The sequence below is a fragment of the Numida meleagris genome, chromosome 2 (genome assembly GCF_002078875.1).
Source record: "Numida meleagris isolate 19003 breed g44 Domestic line chromosome 2, NumMel1.0, whole genome shotgun sequence".
In the NCBI taxonomy this organism is placed as follows: domain Eukaryota; kingdom Metazoa; phylum Chordata; class Aves; order Galliformes; family Numididae; genus Numida; species Numida meleagris.
This window is the reverse complement of record NC_034410.1, coordinates 23,370,244-23,391,825: the sequence shown is the minus strand read 5'-3', so window position 1 is coordinate 23,391,825 and position 21,582 is coordinate 23,370,244. Positions and strand designations below refer to the sequence as shown.

Below are 21,582 nucleotides of genomic sequence, written 5' to 3'. Positions count from 1 at the left end.
ATAAAAGGAGCCTGGCTGACTCAGTGGTGGTTGTTGTTTCTGTAGGCATCTAAAATTAGGTGAGATAGATTCCACAAGGAGTACGTGGTACGAGGGGTGGAATGTCTGTGATTAATGCCTAATTAGTAGTGTTTCTTTTAAGTGGATCTCAAATGAGAAGACTGGTATAACGATGAGTCTGAGGAAATTTTAGCAGGTTTATAAAACTAAGTGTGATTCAAACTTTCTTGCTCATTAATCCAAGCATTGAAATTAGTTCTTTCATGTACTAGGAGCTACGAGTTTGTTCCTATGAGTTTGTTACAATGACTCCGAAATCTCCTGGAGGATCACTTTTCCATAATATGGTATTGCCGTGCTGTACGGCCTCCAGATGTAACTCCTAAAGTTTCTTTCAGTTAGCAAGCCAGGCAGGCACTGTGTATCTCTGTGTCTGTGGCTTATCTTTATTTACCACTTGTGTAATCCTCATTTAATGTACAAAATTTTTCACAGTGATTGATTCTTGCAGGTCAGTGACAGGAATAATAATATGGAAAGGTAATATGACCTGTAGTCCTGTTAAGATCTCATGAGACATCTGTAAGATCAGTATTCTCCATCTATACTTGAAATTGAAACTTGCCAGTCAAGTGTATTTTATGCATTTAATGTGTCATTTCTAGTTCATTAAAATATACCTAAGTAAGATACACTTTTATCATCCAAGTTGGCAATTGCACAAAAATGGCATATTGCTCTAAAATAAGCTTCCTTCAGTTTTTTAGTTTTAGGGCCTGTAAGATGTGGATTTGGTGGTTTTTGTTTGTTTATTTGCAGTCAGTGTCACCTGACTGACCCATAATGACCGATGCCCTTCTGTTTCATCCATTTTCAATTCAAGCGTTAACATCTTCAGGAACGAGCTCTCCAAACAAATGTTTATGTGGGGGATATTTGACCCAACTGGTACAAGATAATCTAGCTGTAAGAACTTGTATAAATCCTTAGCTGAAGTGAATTGCTTTCCTCTTTTCTGCCCTAGAACTGAGAAATCTGCCATTTTTGTTTAGTGAGGAATCAATACCATTTATTGGTAAGATTCCTCTGAATTCCTCATAAGGAATACGAGGAATTTATTGTAAAACATCAAGGAAATATTTTTGTATTACTTGTTTAATGTGCTTTTATTTATGTAATATTGCCAATAAACCAACTATAAAAAATTACAGTGGGCTCCCTCCATTTTTTTCCATTGTAATAAAAATGATCAGGTTGTACTACTTACAAAGCTCTAATGCAGCCAGTTTTGCTTATTGCAACTTTGGAAGGGATCTTGTGGGGGAAGGAGAGAGTTTGCTCTGCATTCTGTTCTTAAATCCATGCAACCTTTTAAAAAACTTATTAACAGGTATCTAATATTTGTTGCTTTCCTTTTCCCAGATGCCCACGTTGCTATTGAAATGCATGCTGTATGATCTAGAGCATGTCTCATTTTTGCTTTTTTCTGTCTCTTATCTTTCCTTCTGCTTTTCAGTGTACACGATTCTGTCTAAGGTGCACTCTGATCGGAATGTATACCCTTCTGCTGGAGTTCTTTTTGTTCATGTTTTGGAGAGAGAGTACTTTAAGGGGGAATTTCCTCCTTACCCAAAGCCTGGTATGGGATGCTAAGATCTTCCATATTATGTAAAAATTTTGAAAGAAAAATGTTTAAAAATTTCAAATATATTTAACGTGTGTTGCAGTGAAGCAAATAATGTGCGAAGGATAGTTTTTGTTTCTGTTGAAATATCTTTGAATGTTTTCTGTTTTGTTATCACCAATTCTGAAACGATGCATGTACCCATGTTCTGAAAAATGTACTTGAGAAGGAATAATAACATACACTGTATATCAGAGACTAAGTATACATTTTCTTTGCTTTCCCATGAAATATGAATTGGTGGAAGTGTAATAATCATTTGATGAAAATGCCTTTTATTTGATCAGTCTTTCAGAAGTAGTATGAAGGAGCCTGGTGAAGGAGCATTTTCAAGCATATAGTAATCTTGAGACAGAAGGTGAAAATAAATGAGACTATGCAATGATTTTTTTTTCATTGAAAGCAAACCTCTTGTTGGATTCAAACTTAGTTCTATATTTAGGAAGAGTTTAATGTTATTAGGTAGTTAGATTGTAGAGACAGAGCTGTTATTTCTTATGGATGTTGTTTTGGCACGCATCTAAGTTAAAGGCAGGATATGAAAAAATGAGCTTAGGAGGGCAAAAGAGAAAGAGAGAACATCTTGTCCTACAACAATGAAAGGGAATAAATATATTAATAGGAAAAAAACTGTAATGTATAGTTCACATATAATCAAAAGCTACTCCTTCATTAATAAGCTTTTGAGTTCATTTGAGAGTATCATTTTCGAAACCCACTTGAAAAAGAAAGTAAGCTTCTGTTGGTATAGGTTAACTTTTGTCGTGAACAAACCCTGCTTTTTAAACTTCCCTGTGCTTATTAAAATGGATGTTTTAACTTGCCCTTCCTTGTACCTGTTTCATGGAACAACAGCTGGCAGAGCTACTGCCAGTGATACGGTGAAGTTTGATACAGTCCCAGCTTTTTTTTCCAGTTTTGGCATGTAGTGGAAGGAACCTGGACATTTATTGGTTCTGGATTGTTTTTCAAATCCCCCACAGCCCCAGTCTGTGTCATTCTCATGCAGCATTAGTTTGATTTCAGATAGTCTGAAATTTCTGTCTGGCAGACAGACTGTGATCATATCAGAAATTGACTGTAAGACCAAAACCTCCTGTGCTTGCATGGTCCCTATATTTATATCTGCCACTTGAAAAGCTGTGCTTTGCCATTGATATGACAGTGGCAAACCAGAATGTATCACCAGTGCTTTTGAGACTTTTTCTCCAAATAATTTGTGATGCTGGAACTTCTATTACTATGGCAATAGATGACTGTGGCATCCCGAGAGAGTTGAAAGTTGCATTGCACCTTGGTGCTGGGTTAGTGTGGCCTTCCTACAGTTCTGGTCCCCCTACCCATAGCCAGATGTGGAAATGCTGGCCTGAAAACTAGTCACCATTTGGCAGCTCTTTGTATGTGTCCTTCAGATGGAGATGATAGTTCTCCTTCCTTCACTGGGCTCAGTTTACTCCCTCAGTGGCAGCTTGCTGTCACCTTTCTGACAGTCGCTGCCAGTGCCACCTCTTGGCTGAGCCGGCGGGCTTCAGTGCAGATGGGCGTGCACAGATGCAGAATGGGTCTGCTTGGCTCTGTGCCTCTCTTGTAAGGTGCTCACTCCTCAACACTGAGGGCCTACAGGTCCTCAGCCATGTCTGACTTCATCTGCAAAAGCTCAAATAAGCAGTTGAAACCAGCCAGTTGGAAGAGCATCAATAGGAACCAAAAGAATTGCTCTTGAGGTTTGGTTTCGGGGAGTCCTAGAGATTGCATCTGGACTATGGGCTACTGTAGCCACCTGTGGATGCATTTTGCAGGCATGTCTTTTCCTCTTTTTGAATTAATTTATTCTCTTTTTAAAAAAATATCTACTGCCGGGCTGTTTGTGCTGAAGATTTTTACATCTAGATAACGGAAAGTTTCAAGCATCAATGGTTACGCAGCCACACTTTATGCTAAGCCCTTCTGGGCACATTGTGTCTCTAGAGTCATTGTTAAAATAACTAATAAAAAGTAACTAAGAAACCTTTTTTGTAGAATCACCAAGGTTGGAAAAGATCTCTAAGATCATCCAGTCCAACCATCCACCTATCACCAATATTTCCCACTCAACCATGTCCCTCAGTACAATATGTAAATGTTCCTTGAACACCTCCAGAATTGGTGACAACACCACCTCCCTGGGCAGCCCATTCCAGCGCCTGACCACTCTTTCAGAGGAGTTGCTTTTCCTAATGTCCAACCTGAATCTCCATTGTGGTGTGACTTGAGGCCATTCCCTCTTGTCCTATGGGAGAAGAGGCTGGCTCCCACCTCACCACAGCCTCCTCTCAAGCAGTTGTAAGGAGCAATAAGGTCACCCCTCAGCCTCCTCTTCTCCAGACTGAACAATCCCAGTTCCATCAGCTGCTCCCAAAGACTTGTGCTCCAGGCCCCTCACAGCTCTGTTGCCCTTCTCTGGACTTGCTCCAGCACTTCAATGTCTTTCTTGTAGTGAGAGGCTCAAAACTGAACACAGTACTCAAGGTGTGGCCTCACCAGTGCTGAGTACAGAGGGAAATTTTTGGGAATTAAAGGACTGAGGCCTATGTGCTTTTGTCAGTATGGAGGTTAGATGATTTGATCCTAGGTGGAACTGAAAAATCATACCCTGTAGAATGTGCTTGCAAGCCCTCTGAGCTAGCTAAAAGTCTAGGAAATACAAGAACAATCATCTGTATAGCTTGTTATATATTTTAGATATGAATTTCCTAATGCTTACAAGTGTTGAGCAAGAAACCAAATATTTCTGATGTATTAAAGATTAGCAGGTTTTTTTCTATCTCTGAACGGGTTTGGAAGACATAGCTTGAAGTCAGAATAAGATTTTTCTAGTAGAAATATCAAAATCAATGCATATAATGTTTTGTTATAAATATTCTAACATTGCTTTTCCTATCTAGGTGAAATAAGCAATGATCCTATCACATTTAATACCAACTTAATGGGTTACCCTGACCGACCTGGATGGCTCCGCTATATACAAAGGACACCATACAGCGATGGAGTGCTGTATGGCTCGCCAACTGTAGAAAACGTGGGCAAACCAACCGTCATTGAGGTATTTTTATGTTTGTCAACAGGTATTGCCTCTTAGTTTTTGAAAACAAAACAAAATCGGCTTGTGAATCACTGTACTTCTTCAGATATTTGAGTTCTGAATTCTGTAGCATTCTACCCTAAGTATGGGCCAGACAAGGAAATATTGCATTCAGTCATTAAACAGGTTTTAATTTTTTAAATTATCTGTCATCAAATATTCTCTAGTTCATTATTCATGTTTATTGACAGATTTTGTTTTAATTAACAGTTTCATGTATCTAATTCAGTCCTTATAGTTGTGGTGATGACAGAACCCCCTACTTTATTTTTGACAGTTAACTATCCAAATATTTAAAAGCACCAATTATTCACTGAGCAGCAATTGGAAGGGAAAAGGGACTGAACTTTGTCATGTGTATCACAGCAGAATGAATGAGACACCATGCAGTTCCCAGTGTCAAGGAGAATCTGCTAATTAACTCGCTTCAGCCAATTTGCTTCTTCAGCAGTACTTTTGTCTTAAGCCTTTGATGAGTTTTTTTTCTCTAAACTGTGTTTGATATTGTTGTCATCCTCAAGAATGACAACTTTAAAAGTTAAAGTTATACGGCAGATGATTTTACTCACGCTTAATTCGCTTTTGATTTCAGCATGACTAATCACAACTGCAAAATTAATCATGTGCAGAAGTACTTGCAGACTCCATTTAGCTTTCTGTAGGGGAAACCGTTACTTAAAATTGTCCTTTTTAAAATGGCTTGTGCTTTTACATTCTAGGGTCTAAATCAAGACCTACACTGCGTGAATGAGCACAAGCCTATATTTGAACTCAGTCTTGCCTAGCATACAAATTACTTCATTGTGGACCTACATTTACATGTGGCTTTTGAATTAATTCTATACTACGAGATGAGGGCAGGTTGCATTTTTTTCTACTTCTAGTAGAAAAGCTTTCTACTATCATCTGAGAGTCTGAGAGGAGTAATTGCATATTCTTGGCCTGAATCTTAACTTTCATATGCTGTAATGCCTGAGGTGATGTCATGGGTAGGTAAATCAGTTGGACGAGACCCCACAATTAGAAGGGCCCGGCATCATGCTTAGACTGTCATAGAATGGGTAGCAAAGGAGATTAAGCTCCTTTGAAAGCTGTGCAAAGACAGTTTTATTTGAATGGATACTGAGCACAGAGGCAGTTTCCACCACTGTTGCTGTAGTAGCCAGAGGCATACAGGTGTCCAGACTAGCAACAGTCACTGCTAAAGTCCAAACTGAAAATGGGTATATTCCTGTTGCTGTACGGATCTTGTACAACCAGAGAGTTGCTCTACCTCTCCTCTCTGAGTAAAATGAACTGAATTGTGAACCTAAAGAGAAAGGTTTGTTTTATTTATTTTATGAAAGATTTATCACCTTTCAATAAATAAAAAATAGAGACAATAGTAGTATTGATATCCAACCTCATTCTGTATTTGTTATGAATAAGCACATGATTATAGTTCAGTTTCTGGGTAGTCATGCGGTAACCACTGAGAACTCTATTTGACACTTGTGAGCATTTCAGGCACCCCATATATTTAAAATACAAGATTGGTGTCCTTGTGTAATTTGATAGTAAGTACCTAAGTTTCTAAAAATAAGAGGCATGAGAGCTGCATCTATTTGCTAGTTTTCACTTCCTCTACAGTAACAAATTCCAGTATTTGTCCAAAACTACTTGTGTTAGAATGCTTATGAATCCATTCATGCAGTAAAACCTCACTGGGAGTAGAGCTCAGGCTAAATCCCATTCCCAAAGACTGCAATTGCTGGGTTCCCAATAATCTTTTGTTCATGTTCCCTAATTGCTATCGATGAATATAGTACTGGGGGAGTGAGGTGGAATGGGAAATGAAGAAACCCATCTTTGCTCATGGTTGTTTCTACATCAAAAGTGACAGGAAAGAATGTGCATGTATGGCAGAAAAATTTTATCTGGAGCAAAATATATTACATTCATGTATATCCCATGGATAACTGTATTTGTCTATAGACTGATAGAGAAAATTCCAGTGGCCTGACTTGAAGGTAATAATGTATCAAACAGAAAAAAAAACAAAAACATTTAGAAGGTGATAAGTATTTTTAAATTAGCCATTTTCACTGTCTCCTTTATCTAATCTTCATATTTCCATCATCATTTTATAATCATTTCTTTTTTACTCTAGATCACTGCATATAACAGGCGTACTTTTGAGACAGCGAGACATAATCTGATCATTAATATCATGTCAGCAGAAGGTACGTACAGAAAATAGCTCGCTGAGTTTTGAATTGAGTAAACAAAAGTCTTTTGGACCCCTGTTCTTTTAAGATAAAGAATACTGTATGTTGTCTGGTCGTCAAACCAAACATAGGGCCACAAAGGGGAGGTAAGACAGATTTTCCTCTTTTGATTCAATTTATTATTTTTATCAAAATTATTTCTGTCAGGTAAAGCTATGTGATGGTATTTTAAGTATTTTATGTTTTTTGAAAAAACAAATTTTACAGTATAAAATATTTTAGCACAGCGGGGCTTTCTACATCAATCCTGCTGTTGAAACCATGTATTCAGATTTTCTGGTAGCAAGGCAACAGTTTTGATCCCAATGTTAGCATGAATGTAATTTTGTTTAATGAAGTTTCAGGAGCTGAGAATCTTTTCTTCTAGTCCCCTCCTCCATCTCTTGGTAACTTCATAAATTACTCGTGATTTTCAGCTTCAGTAATAACTAATGGTACTAATTTTTATTTAAACAAATGTAGTCATTTTAGGTTCAGAGTGGGCTATTTTAAATACAAGATTTTGGGAAAGGCTTATCGATCTTAAAGGGGTATTGCATTAATCATTGCTTTAAATTATTTGTTCTGACGTCATTGTTTAAGGCCAAACTCCTTCTTCTTCGTTACAACTAGATTTCCCGTTACCATATCAAGCGGAATTCTTCATAAGGAATATGAATGTGGAAGAGATGTTAGCAAGTGAAGTTCTTGGAGACTTTCTTGGAGCAGTGAAAAATGTATGGCAGCCAGAACGTTTGAATGCTATAAACATTACTTCAGCACTAGACAGGGGAGGGAGAGTTCCGCTTCCTATTAATGACATGAAGGAGGGGTAAGCACATGTGTCAGTCTGGTAGATTTGCTTTACTCTTCTCTTCTTACTGAAAGGCTTAATGTTTTTTTCAGGTTCTCCAGAAACTTCGAAATTGCTGTTTTATATTTTGGAAGTCCAGGGTGGTGTTAGATATGAAAAGTTTACTGATGTTCCAAGCCCCCATTATACCGTAGATTTATTGGGCTATTTACAAATAACAGTTCCTATACATTGATTTTTACATTCCAACAAATACTAATAAATTCTGTTAGTTACAAAATAGTAGGAAATACAATGATTTTGAAATTCTAATCTTGAGAATTTGTTTAGTATGGTTTTTGAGTGTTTAATAGTTCCGAATTCACAAAATTAAAATTTTTGAAACAGAATGATATGGAGTATAGGATATAAAGTCACTCCAATTTCTGATAGGACAAAGGGAAGTGGCTTTTAGATAAAAGAGGGTAGATTTAGGTTAGATGTTAGGAAGAAATTTTTTACTTAGAGGTAGTGAGGCACTGGAATGGTTTGCCCAGAGAGGTTGTGGATGCCCCATCTCTGGAGGTGCTCAAGGCCAGGTTAAATGGGGCCCTGGGCAGCCTGATCTAATTATGTGCTTCAGGAGCATTGGACAGATTAAAGGTATAAGCTGGAGGTATCTGAGGAGTTTAGATGATTGTAAACTGCAGGAATGCATTATTTCCAGATGTGATTCATAACCATACATTCTGCTCTGAAATATGATATTTCATTTATAAAATAATAAGGATCCAGTCTTTCCAAAGTACTGGTTGTGGCAGTGCTTTTCCCTGGCAAATTTAAAGGTTTCTTATGACATATATTGCTATTTATTAAAAAATATTTTGGTCAAATAATATATAAGGAAGTATTGGTACGTCTAAAATCCAAGCTGTGTGCAGACAAGCTTGTGGTTTCAGAGACCTTGTTTTGCACTGCGTGGTGAGAGGCATCCTCACTGTCGCTCATCTCTTTCTGCAGTGTGTATGTTATGGTCGGTGCAGATGTTCCGTTCTCGTCATGCTTACGGGAAGTGGAAAACCCACAGAATCAACTGAGATGCAGCCAAGAAATGGAGCCTTCGATAACGTGCGACAAAAAGTTTCGGACTCAATTCCATATTGATTGGTGTAAAATCTCTCTGGTGAGTTGTTTTATTATTGCATAAAAAATGATATTTGTTGAAATGAAAGATTTCATTCTAGATGTCATCTAGGTAAGAATTTTGCCAGCCTGGCCAGTCCACCGTGCTGAATTCCACTTAACTGTGACTGATGCTGTTCTCCATTTAACAGCCACTCTTAATGTCTTGAAAACATTTTGCTCTGTGGGCAGAATTCTGAATAAATGGTCAAAAAACTACAGGCTTACAGAGCTAAAAGTAATGAGAATTATTTAGGCAGTTCATTAATTCAGTGTGCTAATGCTGCTAGTTACTCTTGCTTTCCTACAAAATATATATAGATGAGTTGCTTTTTTTTTTTTTTTTCCAAATACTGAGTCTACAACACTGAGTAGTTAAATAGTATTTCTATGCTGTTAAATTACCTTTCCAATTTGTTTAAACTTGTTTCATGTTAAAAAGATTTGAAATAGAAAATAGTCTTGGCTAATGAAATCAAAACAAATGGGAACATTCTTCTTGAGGTCAGTTGAATGCAAGAACAATGACTGAAAACAGGTCTATTTTCCATTCAAGGAACATAATTCACAAAGAGGTTTTTATTGTTATTTTTGCTTATTTTGGTAATGAAAATCAAGAACTGATACGATATCCAAAGATGACTTTGCAGATAAGTTTGAACAAAGTTGGTGAAGGTACATAAAATAAAATTGGATAATTGTTGAGCAACATTCAGATATTACTCAAGAGGAAAGTGAAAAGGAAATGTGGAAGGATTTTATACAATACAAAAAAAATGTTGAGTATGACTCACAAACCACATTAGATAACCTCCAACACCTTCCTTCTATGTACTGTGAATTAGAAAAGCTGTTTGAAAGCTGGAAAATGATACTTGTTTTCAAAAGAATATCCAGATTACTTACTGCTTATTGGCTTTCTGTTGAGAAATTGCAAAAGGTATGTGTACACCGGCATACTTTGGCAACACCTGAAAAATAGAACGAGGCAATCAGCCTTTAGCAGAAGCAAACCATGTCAAGTTTTTTTATTTCCTTTTACAAGACAGAAGTAGAACACAGGTGCAGCAGCAGATGTCATTTCTTTTTGATAATGTTTTTTTGACACTATCTTATAAGTAAGCTGAGGAAACATGGCCTAGATGAAAATATTATGGACTCAATGGAGAACTGGTTGGATAGCCATAATTGCAGCAGAATTACTAATAATTCCCTGCCAATCCCCAATAAAATGATGGATGATGGAGTGTTCTTATTAAATTAGGTTTGCAGGCTCCATGAAATTGAAGGAAACTGCATGTGCAGGGAAGGACAAGGTAGAATTCAGAAAGATTGTGAGACAGTGGTGAAATAGCCTTAGAAACAATAATTAATTTCTTTTCAAAAGGAGAAGCAGAGGAATAGTACAGTAATACACAAATAATCAGTTCTGCAAAGAGCGAGTGGTTAGGACTACTTCTCCAGGAAAAAGCTGTGACAGTAGCAGTGGCTCATAAACTAATCATGAAGCAACATTGTCCTGCTGTCTTGAGAAAGGCAGAGGTCACCTTGGATGTGTAAGAGGAACGGACTCCCTGTGAGAAGCATAATTTTCTACAGCAGTTAATTGCACAACCTTCTTAAACTTGGCACTTGTTTTGGCAGCGTGCCCTAATAACTGAATTTAGACAGTCTTAGGGGTGTTCACTGTTGCCAATAGCATTGCTTCTGCAATCTACAACATGGTGCCTCTAAGAGGAAATAGAGCCAAGCCTTCCTCTGTCTGATCATAGTCTGCTTTTCCTGAGGCAAGACGAGGGGCAGAAAGTCCTCCGAGATCTGTGGACTGGGAAAGTTGAGCTCCATTTCCCATAACCGCAACCTTGACCAGTGAGTGAAAATACAGCCACCACATCCTCTCTCTCCCACTGTATGAACTGGCTTGGGCAATTAACACCTGCATCAAAGAGTTTGTGGGTCCCAAATTCTGAAAAGATGGACAGCAATACTTTCTTCCTCGTAACACTGCTCTCTGATAGTTTGATCTCATTCCCTGTGTGGACATCTGCCTCTCACATCACTAAGAGCATAAATGGTTTTCCTGCAGCTGCCCAGGTCTGGAGGTTCCACTGAGCAGGCAGGTGGAATTGATGTACCTAGTGTAAAATATTCTGCAGAACGTTAATGAGTGGAGAGTCTTGCGCTTCAAAAATACATTCTTTCTAGCATTACATGAAAAGATAATAAGAGTCAATAATGGAGAGATTATTGGAAAGGCCGTCAATTAAATGCAGTACGAAACTCAGCAACCAAAAAGCTTGTATTTTTAGGAACTTTAGATGCAGATGTTAAAAGAAAAAACAAGGCAAGGAATGCAGCCTTCTGGAGGTTAATTGAATTAGGAGGTGGGAAAACCTGGGCAGTCATCTTGTGAGCCCCCCACGCTTCCTGTGGCAGTTGGGAAGGGGTGGCATAGAGCTCATAGATTCTCAGCAGCTCAGCTACTGCCTCTTGCAGTTCTGGGCACTAGATGTCCAGAAACGCGCTGGAGCGGGCTGCCCAGGGAGGTGGTGGAGTCACCGACCCTGGAGGTGTTCAAGGAACATTCAGATGTTGTACTAAGGGACGTGGTTGAGTGGGAAATATTGGTGACAGGTGGACGGTTGGACTGGGTGATCTTGGAGATCCTTTCCAGCCATGGTGATTCTACATGAAACTCAATAGGACACCAAGAGGAGAGGTACTCTTCATCTCTACCACCTTTGTACAAGAGAGGGCAGTATTGTTACTTGGGAAGATTAGTAAGAAATAAATGCATTCATCACACAGAAATCAGTATTGCTGTAAAAAAAAATAATAAAGTAATACTATAATAAAATAATAATATTTTGAAATCATCATCTCTATCAGAATCTTTTGACAAAATGTAAAGATTTATTGTTTAAAAAAGAACTGGACAAAATTTTATAGAATTTGACATATTATTGTGCAACATAGGTTCTTTTCTATGTTCTTGTTGATTAAGTACTTCTTGGTTTTGCATTCTTTTCCTTTGTTACATAATCGTCTTTTTTTTTTCCTTTTTTTTTCCCTGGTCGTCAGGTTGACAATACAAAACAAGTTTCCACCTTTCAGGAAGTGATTCGTGGAGAGGGGATTCTGCCTGATGGCGGGGAGTACAGGCCGCCTTCTGACACCCTGAAAAGCAGAGACTATTACTCGGATTTCCTAATTACTCTGGCAGTGCCCTCGGCAGTAGCACTGGTGCTTTTTCTAATCCTTGCCTATATCATGTGCTGCCGACGGGAAGGAGTGTGAGTACTTCAATGCGCTAATAAGAAGTTTTAGGTTTTTCTAAGTTTAAAATGCATAGAAGACTATTTACTAGAAGGATTCCATTCAGTTCATTAAAAATAAGAAAAAAATAGAGCAGGCCAAAAGACATCTGTTTTGAAATGCCGAACTATCTAACCACGTACAGTCATTTCCAAGACAATGCTTATAGGGACTCTAAACGTTCGAGTTGAAAGGGTTAAAAATCTCCACATAAACGTGAAATTTATCTCCCCCGATCAAATAAAATACTAATAAAGGATCATCGATTCAGGAAATTATTAAGTAATTTCTAAAATGCTAATTGTTTAAAACCTGGTTGAGGATGTGAACTGAATTTAGATGTCTAAGAGCAAAACCTAAACGGAAAGCAGCAAGTAGCGTAACTCCTGCCATTTCTTACACAAACTACAATTCCATTTTGTCACAGAATTTCTTTTAGCCAGAAGCTTGTTCTTTAACTTGCATTTCCATTTCTCCGTGTGCGTGTGTCTGTATGTGTCTGTCATCAGAACATCCCTACACGTGCGTTCACCGAGGCCTTGTCATAAACCCAGCTGCAAATGCTGCCAAGTTGCGTTTAGCAGTAACGTTGTCAGCATTTCTGTATCACGTACTACTTCCATCATCAGATAGACTTAATGTTCCAACTATCAATGCTATTATTTAATTCATAAATTTTGTTTTGTTTTTAGGGAAAAGAGAAACATGCAAACACCAGAGTAAGTGTCTTCTTTCCTGTTATTTTTCTTTTATCATTTAATTTTCATTCTCAGTAGCTTGTCACGCTTCATACATGTCTGTCATAATCTTCCGTCATTCTCTCTAACCCATGGTTTAATTCATAAATGTGAAAGCTGCTTTTAAATCAGAGCCTTGGCGAGGATAGAAGAATCAGAATAAAAAGGGTTTGAAATTAACAACTATGAATTCAAAATAAATTAGTTCTGTTAGAATAAATATCTTAAAATATAATTTATTCATAGAGTCATAGAATGGCCTAGGTTGGAGGGGACCTTAAAGATATTCTCCTGATTATCAGACCTCCCAGTCTGTAACTTTAACATGGGGAACAGGAGAAGGAATATCCTGGAAGTTGTCCAGTGGCTACAGTATAGAGTGTTTTAAAATTAATTCTCTGTGAGTTGTTATGTATCTACCACAAGAATCAGGAGTTACCGAAACTTATTTTAATGCAACAAATAAACGGAATACTAAAAGTAAATTGCACAGTATTGGATCCTACGCAAAATACTCATCCAGACAGCACAATCTAGTGGCATAATTACTGCCTTCAAAATTAAATATATCCAATATTTATTAAATTATCTGTGTAGAGGTTTCTTGTAATTGGTGCACTGAGTCTGCAGCATGCATCAGTCCTCAATTTTTAAAAAAAAATAATAGTTGTAAAAGTCTATCCATTTAGACAGAGCCCTTAAAACATGTATTTACTATTTTATTTCCTTCTGACGTAGCATCCAGCTGGTTCACCACAGCGCTATACAGAAATCAACCAAAGAGCTCCGTGACATGTCTAAAAATAGAGAGATAGCATGGCCTCTCTCAACGCTGCCGGTGTTCCACCCCGTTACTGGTGAGATCGTGCCACCCCTTCACCCGGACAACTACGACAACACTAGTATGCCACTGATGCAAACACAACAGTAAGTATTTCAATTTTTTAAAATACTTATTGTGTTACATAATTTAACTACTGCAGTGCTTGTCATCTGAAATGTCTTCATTATGGGGGTGCACAGGTCTGTAGTTCAAGATTGCTCTGATGTTTGCAGTTCAAGCAGAAATGAAGGCCCTCCGTGATAAAATGAGATGAGTGGGTTTCAGGCTGCAAACTTGGCAAGAAGCTTCATGGGGGAACAGTCACATTCCTTCGTATTTTGGAGAAAACCTGCTTTTGACAGAGGAATCAATTAAGACTGTTCCATTTTAGAAACCCTGTCTCTTAGGAGTTCTGGTATAAAAAATATCAGCAGCCCTGTAAAATCCAATCTTTGAAAGTACTTAGTCATGTACCTGTCTCTCATGGGTTGTGTCTGAAGTGTTAACATGGAACAGAAGAGCGTTTTCCATTACATAGATAATAAATAGAGGATTAACAATGAAAATGTTCAGAACGCTCAGCCATTTTCACTGTTGCCAAGATAGAAACCAGAAAAATATTCACTTCTATTCCTCAGTTTATTAAAAACTTAAACTATTGAGACAAAGTCATCTAGTACTCTGAGCACTTACCAATTGCCAAGTAGGTAGTGCAGAAAAAAGACATTTCTGTAAAGGTTTGATTGAGGTGTGTGGAGCTGAGACAGTGGCCTTGGAGATGACTGGCATTATTACTCATTGCTTGGGAAGACAGTAAGTCAGCTTGGGAGCTCCTCATCTCATGGGTGCGTGTGAGAGAGGGAACGGCAATGACCCTCATGATACTGGTCCAGTGCCCGCACCAGCTCGGCCCTAATACAGACATGGTTGCCCTGTGTTCCCTTCGTAATGTAGATACGCACTAAGTATTTTCTTCTTGTTCTTAAGCTAAATTCTACCCCCCAAAAATCTCCAGAAAGCATAGCTGTATAACTTACCTCCTGTACTGTGAAGTGTTCTACCCTGTTATTCCACAGTAGCAGAAGGTAAAAGAAACAAAGACCTATGAGTGTATATTTATCCCAAGTGTACAGATAAGTTTAAGAAGTGATACAGGATCAAAACGGTATTTCCAGATGGTATTTGCCTTCTTTACTTGATACACTTAGATCATGACACGGTAAAACTTTGTGTAGATTTGCCTGTACTCAACTGATTACTTCCAAAGAAAGTCAACCCTACGGATAAGTGTTTTTATAACTAGGGGGCCGGAGCTAAAGGCTTTCTGCAGTTGTACATACAGTTCCTATCCACTTCATCTGCATGCCAGCCCCTCATTCCTTAATGCAAAAGCAACTTTAGTATCTGGTCCCAGACACTTAAGCAGGGCACAAAATCTAACTTTGCCTTGATAAGCAAACTGGTCTGCTGTGCAGTGAATCTTTGTTCATCCTGCAGTCAATAATTAATTGGCAAAGACTGTCACCTCTTCCATATTCATCACTCTGGAAACTGAACTTTGCGTAACATCAGAAACCTCTTGTTACATTTGGCCTTGCTCCAAGTTTGAGCCTCTGAGCCTAGCTGCCATGTAAAATCATAGGAACCACCCCTTAAAACTCACTCACTCTTCTTTGTATTGACTCGGGTGACTTCTTCACAGCTGTATTTGCAAAGCAAAAACCCACAACTCTTAAACTGACCTATTGAAGTTCTGTGCATAACATACTTCAGACTCGGTGCGGAAGCGTTAAAGATATTCAATTGTGTTTTGTAGGAACCTGCCACATCAGACTCAGATTCCACAGCAGCAGAGTGCAGGTCAGTACTAAAAAAAGTACTGTGACTATGAAGTGATCAGTGGGCAATCGAAACACCTACAGTCTATGGACAGTGGAAAACGTTTTCAAATATAATTAAGAATTACAGCATTGTCATTCCAGACATTTTTGGATCCCTCAGTGAAAATTTTGAGATGGCGTTGGTTGAACAGTAGAACTGCTATATCAGGACTCAATGTGAGACAATGTAATTCGGTACAGCTAAGTCAGGAACCTCCTCATATAAATCATTTTCTATTACAACAGGAAACTACATCCAGATTCCCAAATGTTTTTCAGATTCCCTAAAACTCAATACAAAATCAAATTTTCTCCTTGCTACTAATACTAGTTAAGCACTGAAGAAGGAGCTTTTTATTGCTGTTACTAAGCACGAACAGTTGATACTAGGGAATCTGTTGAGAGATGCTCTCTGTGCTGCTGTTCTCCAGTGTCTCAGTCATCAGTCTTAGCTGATTTTCTCAGCTCACAGTGTGTACTGACTGAGGCTGCGAGTGCTCCCTGTCAGAGTGCTGACTGAGGCTGGCTGCTCGCTTTAGCTAGTGTGTCAGTACTGAGAAGGATGCAGTCTTCCACGTAGGAAAGGCCATAAGGATAATATAAGGAAAACGCAGAGCTCAGAGGATAGTTTCTGAATATTCAAGGAGGTACTTAGGCAAAATTGTAGACAAGTATATACTGAACATAATGTGTGAACTATAGCTCTGAGAGGAGGATCTGTGCTAAGTTAGGGGCTTCATAAGCTACTCCTTGTTTTCATTCAAAATCCTTCTTCTTCATTACTGCTTTCGGGGATTGAAGGAGAATTTCGTATGACAACATTTCAAAGATTTGAGGCAAGTATATAAGAGATGCTTCTGCACTTGTGGCTTTTGTTGCTATTTTTTTTTGTTTTAATCTGAAGGTAAAAAACATCTATAAAAACAAAGAAAAGAAAAGAAAAAAAACCACAAACGAAACCGAACAAACCCAACCTTAATGCTGTGCTACCGGCTTTGCCATTTGGGTGCTTTATCAAACATGTACTGGAAATGGTGGATGACTCTGAAAGTATCCACCCGAATCCTCCAGCACCGGTTTGGGCTGAAATTTAGCATAGATCTTAATGCTCACTACTGCAGCCACGTAGAGGGCAGAAAAAATACGTCACAAATCTCAGCTGCTCCGTGGTGATAGTTTTGCTATAAGGACGTCAGTCTGTCTTGCAGTAAAAAGAGGCAAAATGGTGGCACTGTATGCTGATGGCAGAGAGAAATTTTACAAAAGGTCTGAACTGTAAGTTAGCATGGGTTAGTCACTTGCAAACTGCACTGAAGAACTGCTGTAAAACATGCTAAAAGCCCCCCGTGTCTGTATTTTCTGAAGTGCTTAATTTTAGTTGAAATCAGTTTGCTCTTCCTCAACAAGAGTCCCAGGCAGACTTCCAGGTGGTCAAGCTTTCAGAATGTTAGGCTGAATGGAAAACTCAGGCTCCCTTAAAATTTTGAGCAGCGCTGGTACAAACATAGCAGTCCATTTTGTTGGTCCGCTCAAGTAAGAAATGTAGAGACCTAAAACGCTTACGGGCAAAGAAACTGTAAACTCAACATTCAAGATTCAATTCCCAGTGCTGCACTCGGAGCCACCAACATACTACTGCTCACCACCATGACTAAGAGGATATTTCTATTTTTAAAACTTTAATCATACTCAGTATTTAATTCGAAGAGTAGGGGGTGTATAGGAACCAATATTCTCTTCAGGAGCCGTTCAAAACCCCAAAAGAAACAGTGTTTTTTTTAACCTTAATTAAAATGCAGCCATTAGACTTCACAGCTGACATGACGCTCAGCTATCCACAAAGTTAGTGCATAACTGGGAAGGAATTGTATGTAATGTCTATGCGACACTGCTGAAAACTGCTACTGACCTCCAGTAGGTAAAGGTATATTAAGTTTTAATTTATAATTGTTTCTCTTGTAGATTGCAAAATCAGTGATGGCTATCCTAAGGTTAGGTGAACAAAGGTGCAAGACATTCCTAGAATGCAAAAGATTAAATAGAGCACGTATAGCCTATACAACGTTTTCCTTGTTGAGTTTCGCAGTCTCCCAGTGAAGTGTGAGGTCTGAAGTGGAAAGACGTATTCCCAGTTAAACCATCTATTCCCAAAAGAAAACAAGCAAAGCTTTCTTGCACACACTCCTGGTTCAGGCTGTACTCGCACCATTTCTCTTTTCCCTGGTGCTTGTAATGGTTGTTGATAAAGGACCAACAAACAGTACCTACGTGCTGTGCCACCGCTTGATTCTTTATTGTTAAAGCATCGTCTGCCACTGATGGATTGTATGACTTCTTGTCTGTTTACAGGTAAATGGTATTCCTGAGGAACGAAAGCTAACAGAAGCAATGAATTTGTGATCAGAGAAAGCAGTAGTTGTCCTGTTTCCTTATTTGTTCTGATTGATGCATGAGTTTTCCCGGTGTCTGTTGTGCATGCCCGCAGTATTGAGCTGATTCCAGTGCCACAGAGTACAATCACTTCCACGTAATAATGTACTGTATCTTTTTGTACTTGGGACATTTTTGACAATTTGTAAACACTGATAACTTTTTATATTTGTTACATTAAGAAAATAATCTTTCAAATATATGTATTAATAAATATCCAAGTTTTTTTTCTGTCTCATGATCTCTCCTGAAAGTTTTAACAGGGAAATCAGAACTTGAAAACAAGCACAAGGTTCAGAGGATTTTAGACTCTGCGCTATGGGATGATATCTTTGCCTTATGTCTGCACACCAAAAGGGTGCAGGAGCATGAAAACTGGTGCAATAAGAGGCTCGGAAATAGCACCCAGATTTATTAGGTGTTCATTTTGTAGGGATGGTTGGAATGTAATGAGAAAAGTTATTTTTAAGGGGGAAACCAAAAACAACGAAACAAAATGACATGAAAACTTAATTAGTCATGCTGAAAATTGGATTTGTTGCTTTACAGGCATTTAATGTATGGGATGACTTTGAAGCAATAAGATTTAAAATCTGTCCATTCATTCATTGGATTATCGTAGAGCAAACTTTTACAAACAACTGCAGGCAAAAATTAGCATCATCCAATAAAGGAGGGTACATTTTATTTGGCATGTGCTTACCTTTAAGCCTTTAAAAATATCCTTTAAAAAGTTTTGGTGATGTTCCTGATGCTGTTGATCTTTTCCATCCTCTGCGGTCTTTGTTCTTTTTGGAGCCAAAAGAACAGCGAGAGAATTGGCCAGCCCAGATGCCAGGGATGCTATTGTAGCTGTTTGTTTTAGAAGGAGCAGACTGCACACAGTGTTTCCTGGGAGGTCGGTATTTCTGAGATACATTTGTCTATGCAAGGGAACGCTTAACAGTAGGAACTTGGTAACAGCAGGGATCTGCACGTAGGTTTCCTTGTTTGGGAAAGACGGTGGTCATTGATCTCAAGTGTCATTTTCTGCACGTTTTTCTGATGCTTCTCTACAGCCTCAGAGTGGAACGCAGGAGTGAAGGGCCGGTCTCCATCCAGCTGTGTGCGGTTGCCTCTCCAAGCGTCACTGCTTGAAGCTGACGCTCGTGCTTTGGTTGTGGCCTTTTTTCCGTATTTTCTCTTTCAGAGGCTGTATGTTCATGGAGACATTGCATTTTAAGCAAAAAGCTGCATTTGCTTTACAATTGCTGTGTTTTGAGTATGTTTCTGTAGCTGAGGTTTTCCAGGTCTCTCCCGAGAGAAATTCTGGCTAATTTAAGAACTCAAGACCGACCCTAAGAAGAGACTTAAAGGTCATTACACTGGCTTTCTTTCCCCTCATCATGACACCGTTCCTTGAAAACAGTAATGTATTTGAGAAAGGCTGCTCCTTTTTAAGGCTTGGACTTTGGTGCATCACCTTGGTAGGTAATAATTGATTGAAAGATAGAAGTCTGGAGATCTTTTGTAGGCACCAGGTTGTGCAACAAATGTAACAGCTGCAGCTGTATATATAACTGGTGCTCAGGACAGGATGGATGAGCACATTCCATTTGCATTGCAAACAGGACCAAACCAACATGCTGCCTGTGCCTGCGTGTTGTGCAGCCTTAACGGCCACAGTTTGCAGGGCTGCCCTAAACGGCAGGCGTAACACCGACCATGTCACTAACAAATTCATCTAGCCACAGGATTGCTGGCAGTGGTTACCATACTACAAAAGATGGCTCCAGCTGCCATGCAAGTCAGTTGAAAAACCAAGTCAGTTTGCGCAACAGGTGGAATAAAGAGCCATTCCTGCTTGCTTTCCAAGGGGCACGCCTCACACCTACCTCATTCAAAATGTACCAAGGGAGAGTTCATCACTCAGTCTCCTATGAGAACGCTGCTTTCCCAGCAGCACAGACAGCTGACTATCAGGGCCAAGGCAATCAGAAACCAGACAGCGAACACTGAGACGTATGCTAAATGAAAAATGTACCTTTTTTTCACCACGCTGCAAAAAAAGTTGAATAAGATCAGCCTTTGGGTTTCTGCTCCTAATTTCAAAAGTATGAGTCGTCAGTGCTCTGAAACAGAAATGAATGGAACAGATTTTAAATCATGATTTGTTATGCACCTAAAGACCACATTTTGTAAATAGTATTGAGCTTGGATCGCAATCATTTCTGATAACCTTCGGACGACGTGACAATCACACACCAATCGAGCTGCTCCCCTTTCATCTGTATTAGGACATAGAGGGGCCAATTTACGTAAGGAAATTTCTTAAGCTGTTACATATATGCACAAAGAATCAGTTGGTAGCAGTGGGTGCTGCGTGTCCTCTGAACAAAGCGGATGACGTAGCTGATAGGTGTTAAGCACTCAACTGTTTCATGATTGAAAGCTTCAGGCAGCTGAGGTAAGTTTAATAAGAAATGGTTTATTTTTACTTATTAAAATAATTACCGTGGAAGCACAGATATATAAAGCTGGCTGAAGACACTTCATGGTTAAAGACTTAGTAACAGTTAAAACCGGTGATGGAATGGCAAAGTTACAGCCTCTTTTAGCAATGATGTACAATGACAGTACAACTGATATTGTAACCAGACTGTCTACAATAAGTAGAAAGCACTACAGGTGTCTTTGTAAATATTCAAACTGTAAAATCTAATAAATAAGACAACTATTAAGTAGAGATGTTGTTGCTTGTTTATTACATAATGATCCCTAAACAACTTTTTTTTACAATTATGAACGGTGATGTCAGAGGGCAGTGCTTCAGAATTAAAGGAACTGTGCCAACTGCACAGGGTTTCTGTGTAACAGGGAGAAGGATGGGGCAGAATTTGCACCACTGCGTTCAGGTGCCCGTGTGAGAGACAACAACCCCACACCTCCCTGGATCCATGGGGAGGGAGGAACGCACACTCAATCCTTTGAGGAGCTCCTCCTCCTATTAACTGCTTTGTATGGGACCTGCATAGTTAAACTGAAAAGCTGAATTCCTTAACCCAAACAAATCATAAGGATGGGTTTCCCAGCGTCACTGAAGAAAAGCCATCAGTTCCTCATCTTTCATGCAGAAACCTGCCCCATTTTCTGACTTTTCACCCACAGGGGATTGCGTTCTGTCTCTCCCCACCAGGGGTAACCTTGGGCATCACGCCCCACACCAGCGCGATGCTGGCTGCCAGAACTGGAACTGCAGCTCAGCTCCTTCAGCTCCAGGGTGACGCTCAGGGCAAGCAGCCATGCGAGCGGCCATCTTCCCTTAGCATTTGCAGCAACAGCGTCCAGAATATCGCTTCAGAGAAATTCTGCACCACTAACTGGTCATTTAC

At 39.1% G+C, this 21,582-nt stretch overlaps 1 protein-coding gene across 4 annotated transcripts in view; it reads left to right on the top strand.

Annotated features, from left to right (window-relative positions):
* The window catches only part of SGCE (sarcoglycan epsilon), a 29,606-nt gene extending 8,670 nt beyond the window's left edge, over nucleotides 1-20,936 (top strand). For 2 of the 4 annotated variants that reach the window (XM_021386160.1, XM_021386164.1), the window contains 10 exons: nucleotides 1,517-1,639; nucleotides 4,609-4,766; nucleotides 6,955-7,027; nucleotides 7,685-7,883; nucleotides 8,865-9,027; nucleotides 12,108-12,319; nucleotides 13,034-13,060; nucleotides 13,817-14,005; nucleotides 15,718-15,761; nucleotides 18,131-20,936. In XM_021386160.1, coding sequence (XP_021241835.1) covers nucleotides 1,517-1,639; nucleotides 4,609-4,766; nucleotides 6,955-7,027; nucleotides 7,685-7,883; nucleotides 8,865-9,027; nucleotides 12,108-12,319; nucleotides 13,034-13,060; nucleotides 13,817-14,005; nucleotides 15,718-15,761; nucleotides 18,131-18,147 — 1,205 coding nt within the window. In that variant the 3' untranslated portion in view covers nucleotides 18,148-20,936. The remainder of the gene's footprint in view (nucleotides 1-1,516; nucleotides 1,640-4,608; nucleotides 4,767-6,954; nucleotides 7,028-7,684; nucleotides 7,884-8,864; nucleotides 9,028-12,107; nucleotides 12,320-13,033; nucleotides 13,061-13,816; nucleotides 14,006-15,717; nucleotides 15,762-18,130) is intronic. The other 2 variants (XM_021386163.1, XM_021386162.1) reach the window with 1 other exon arrangement.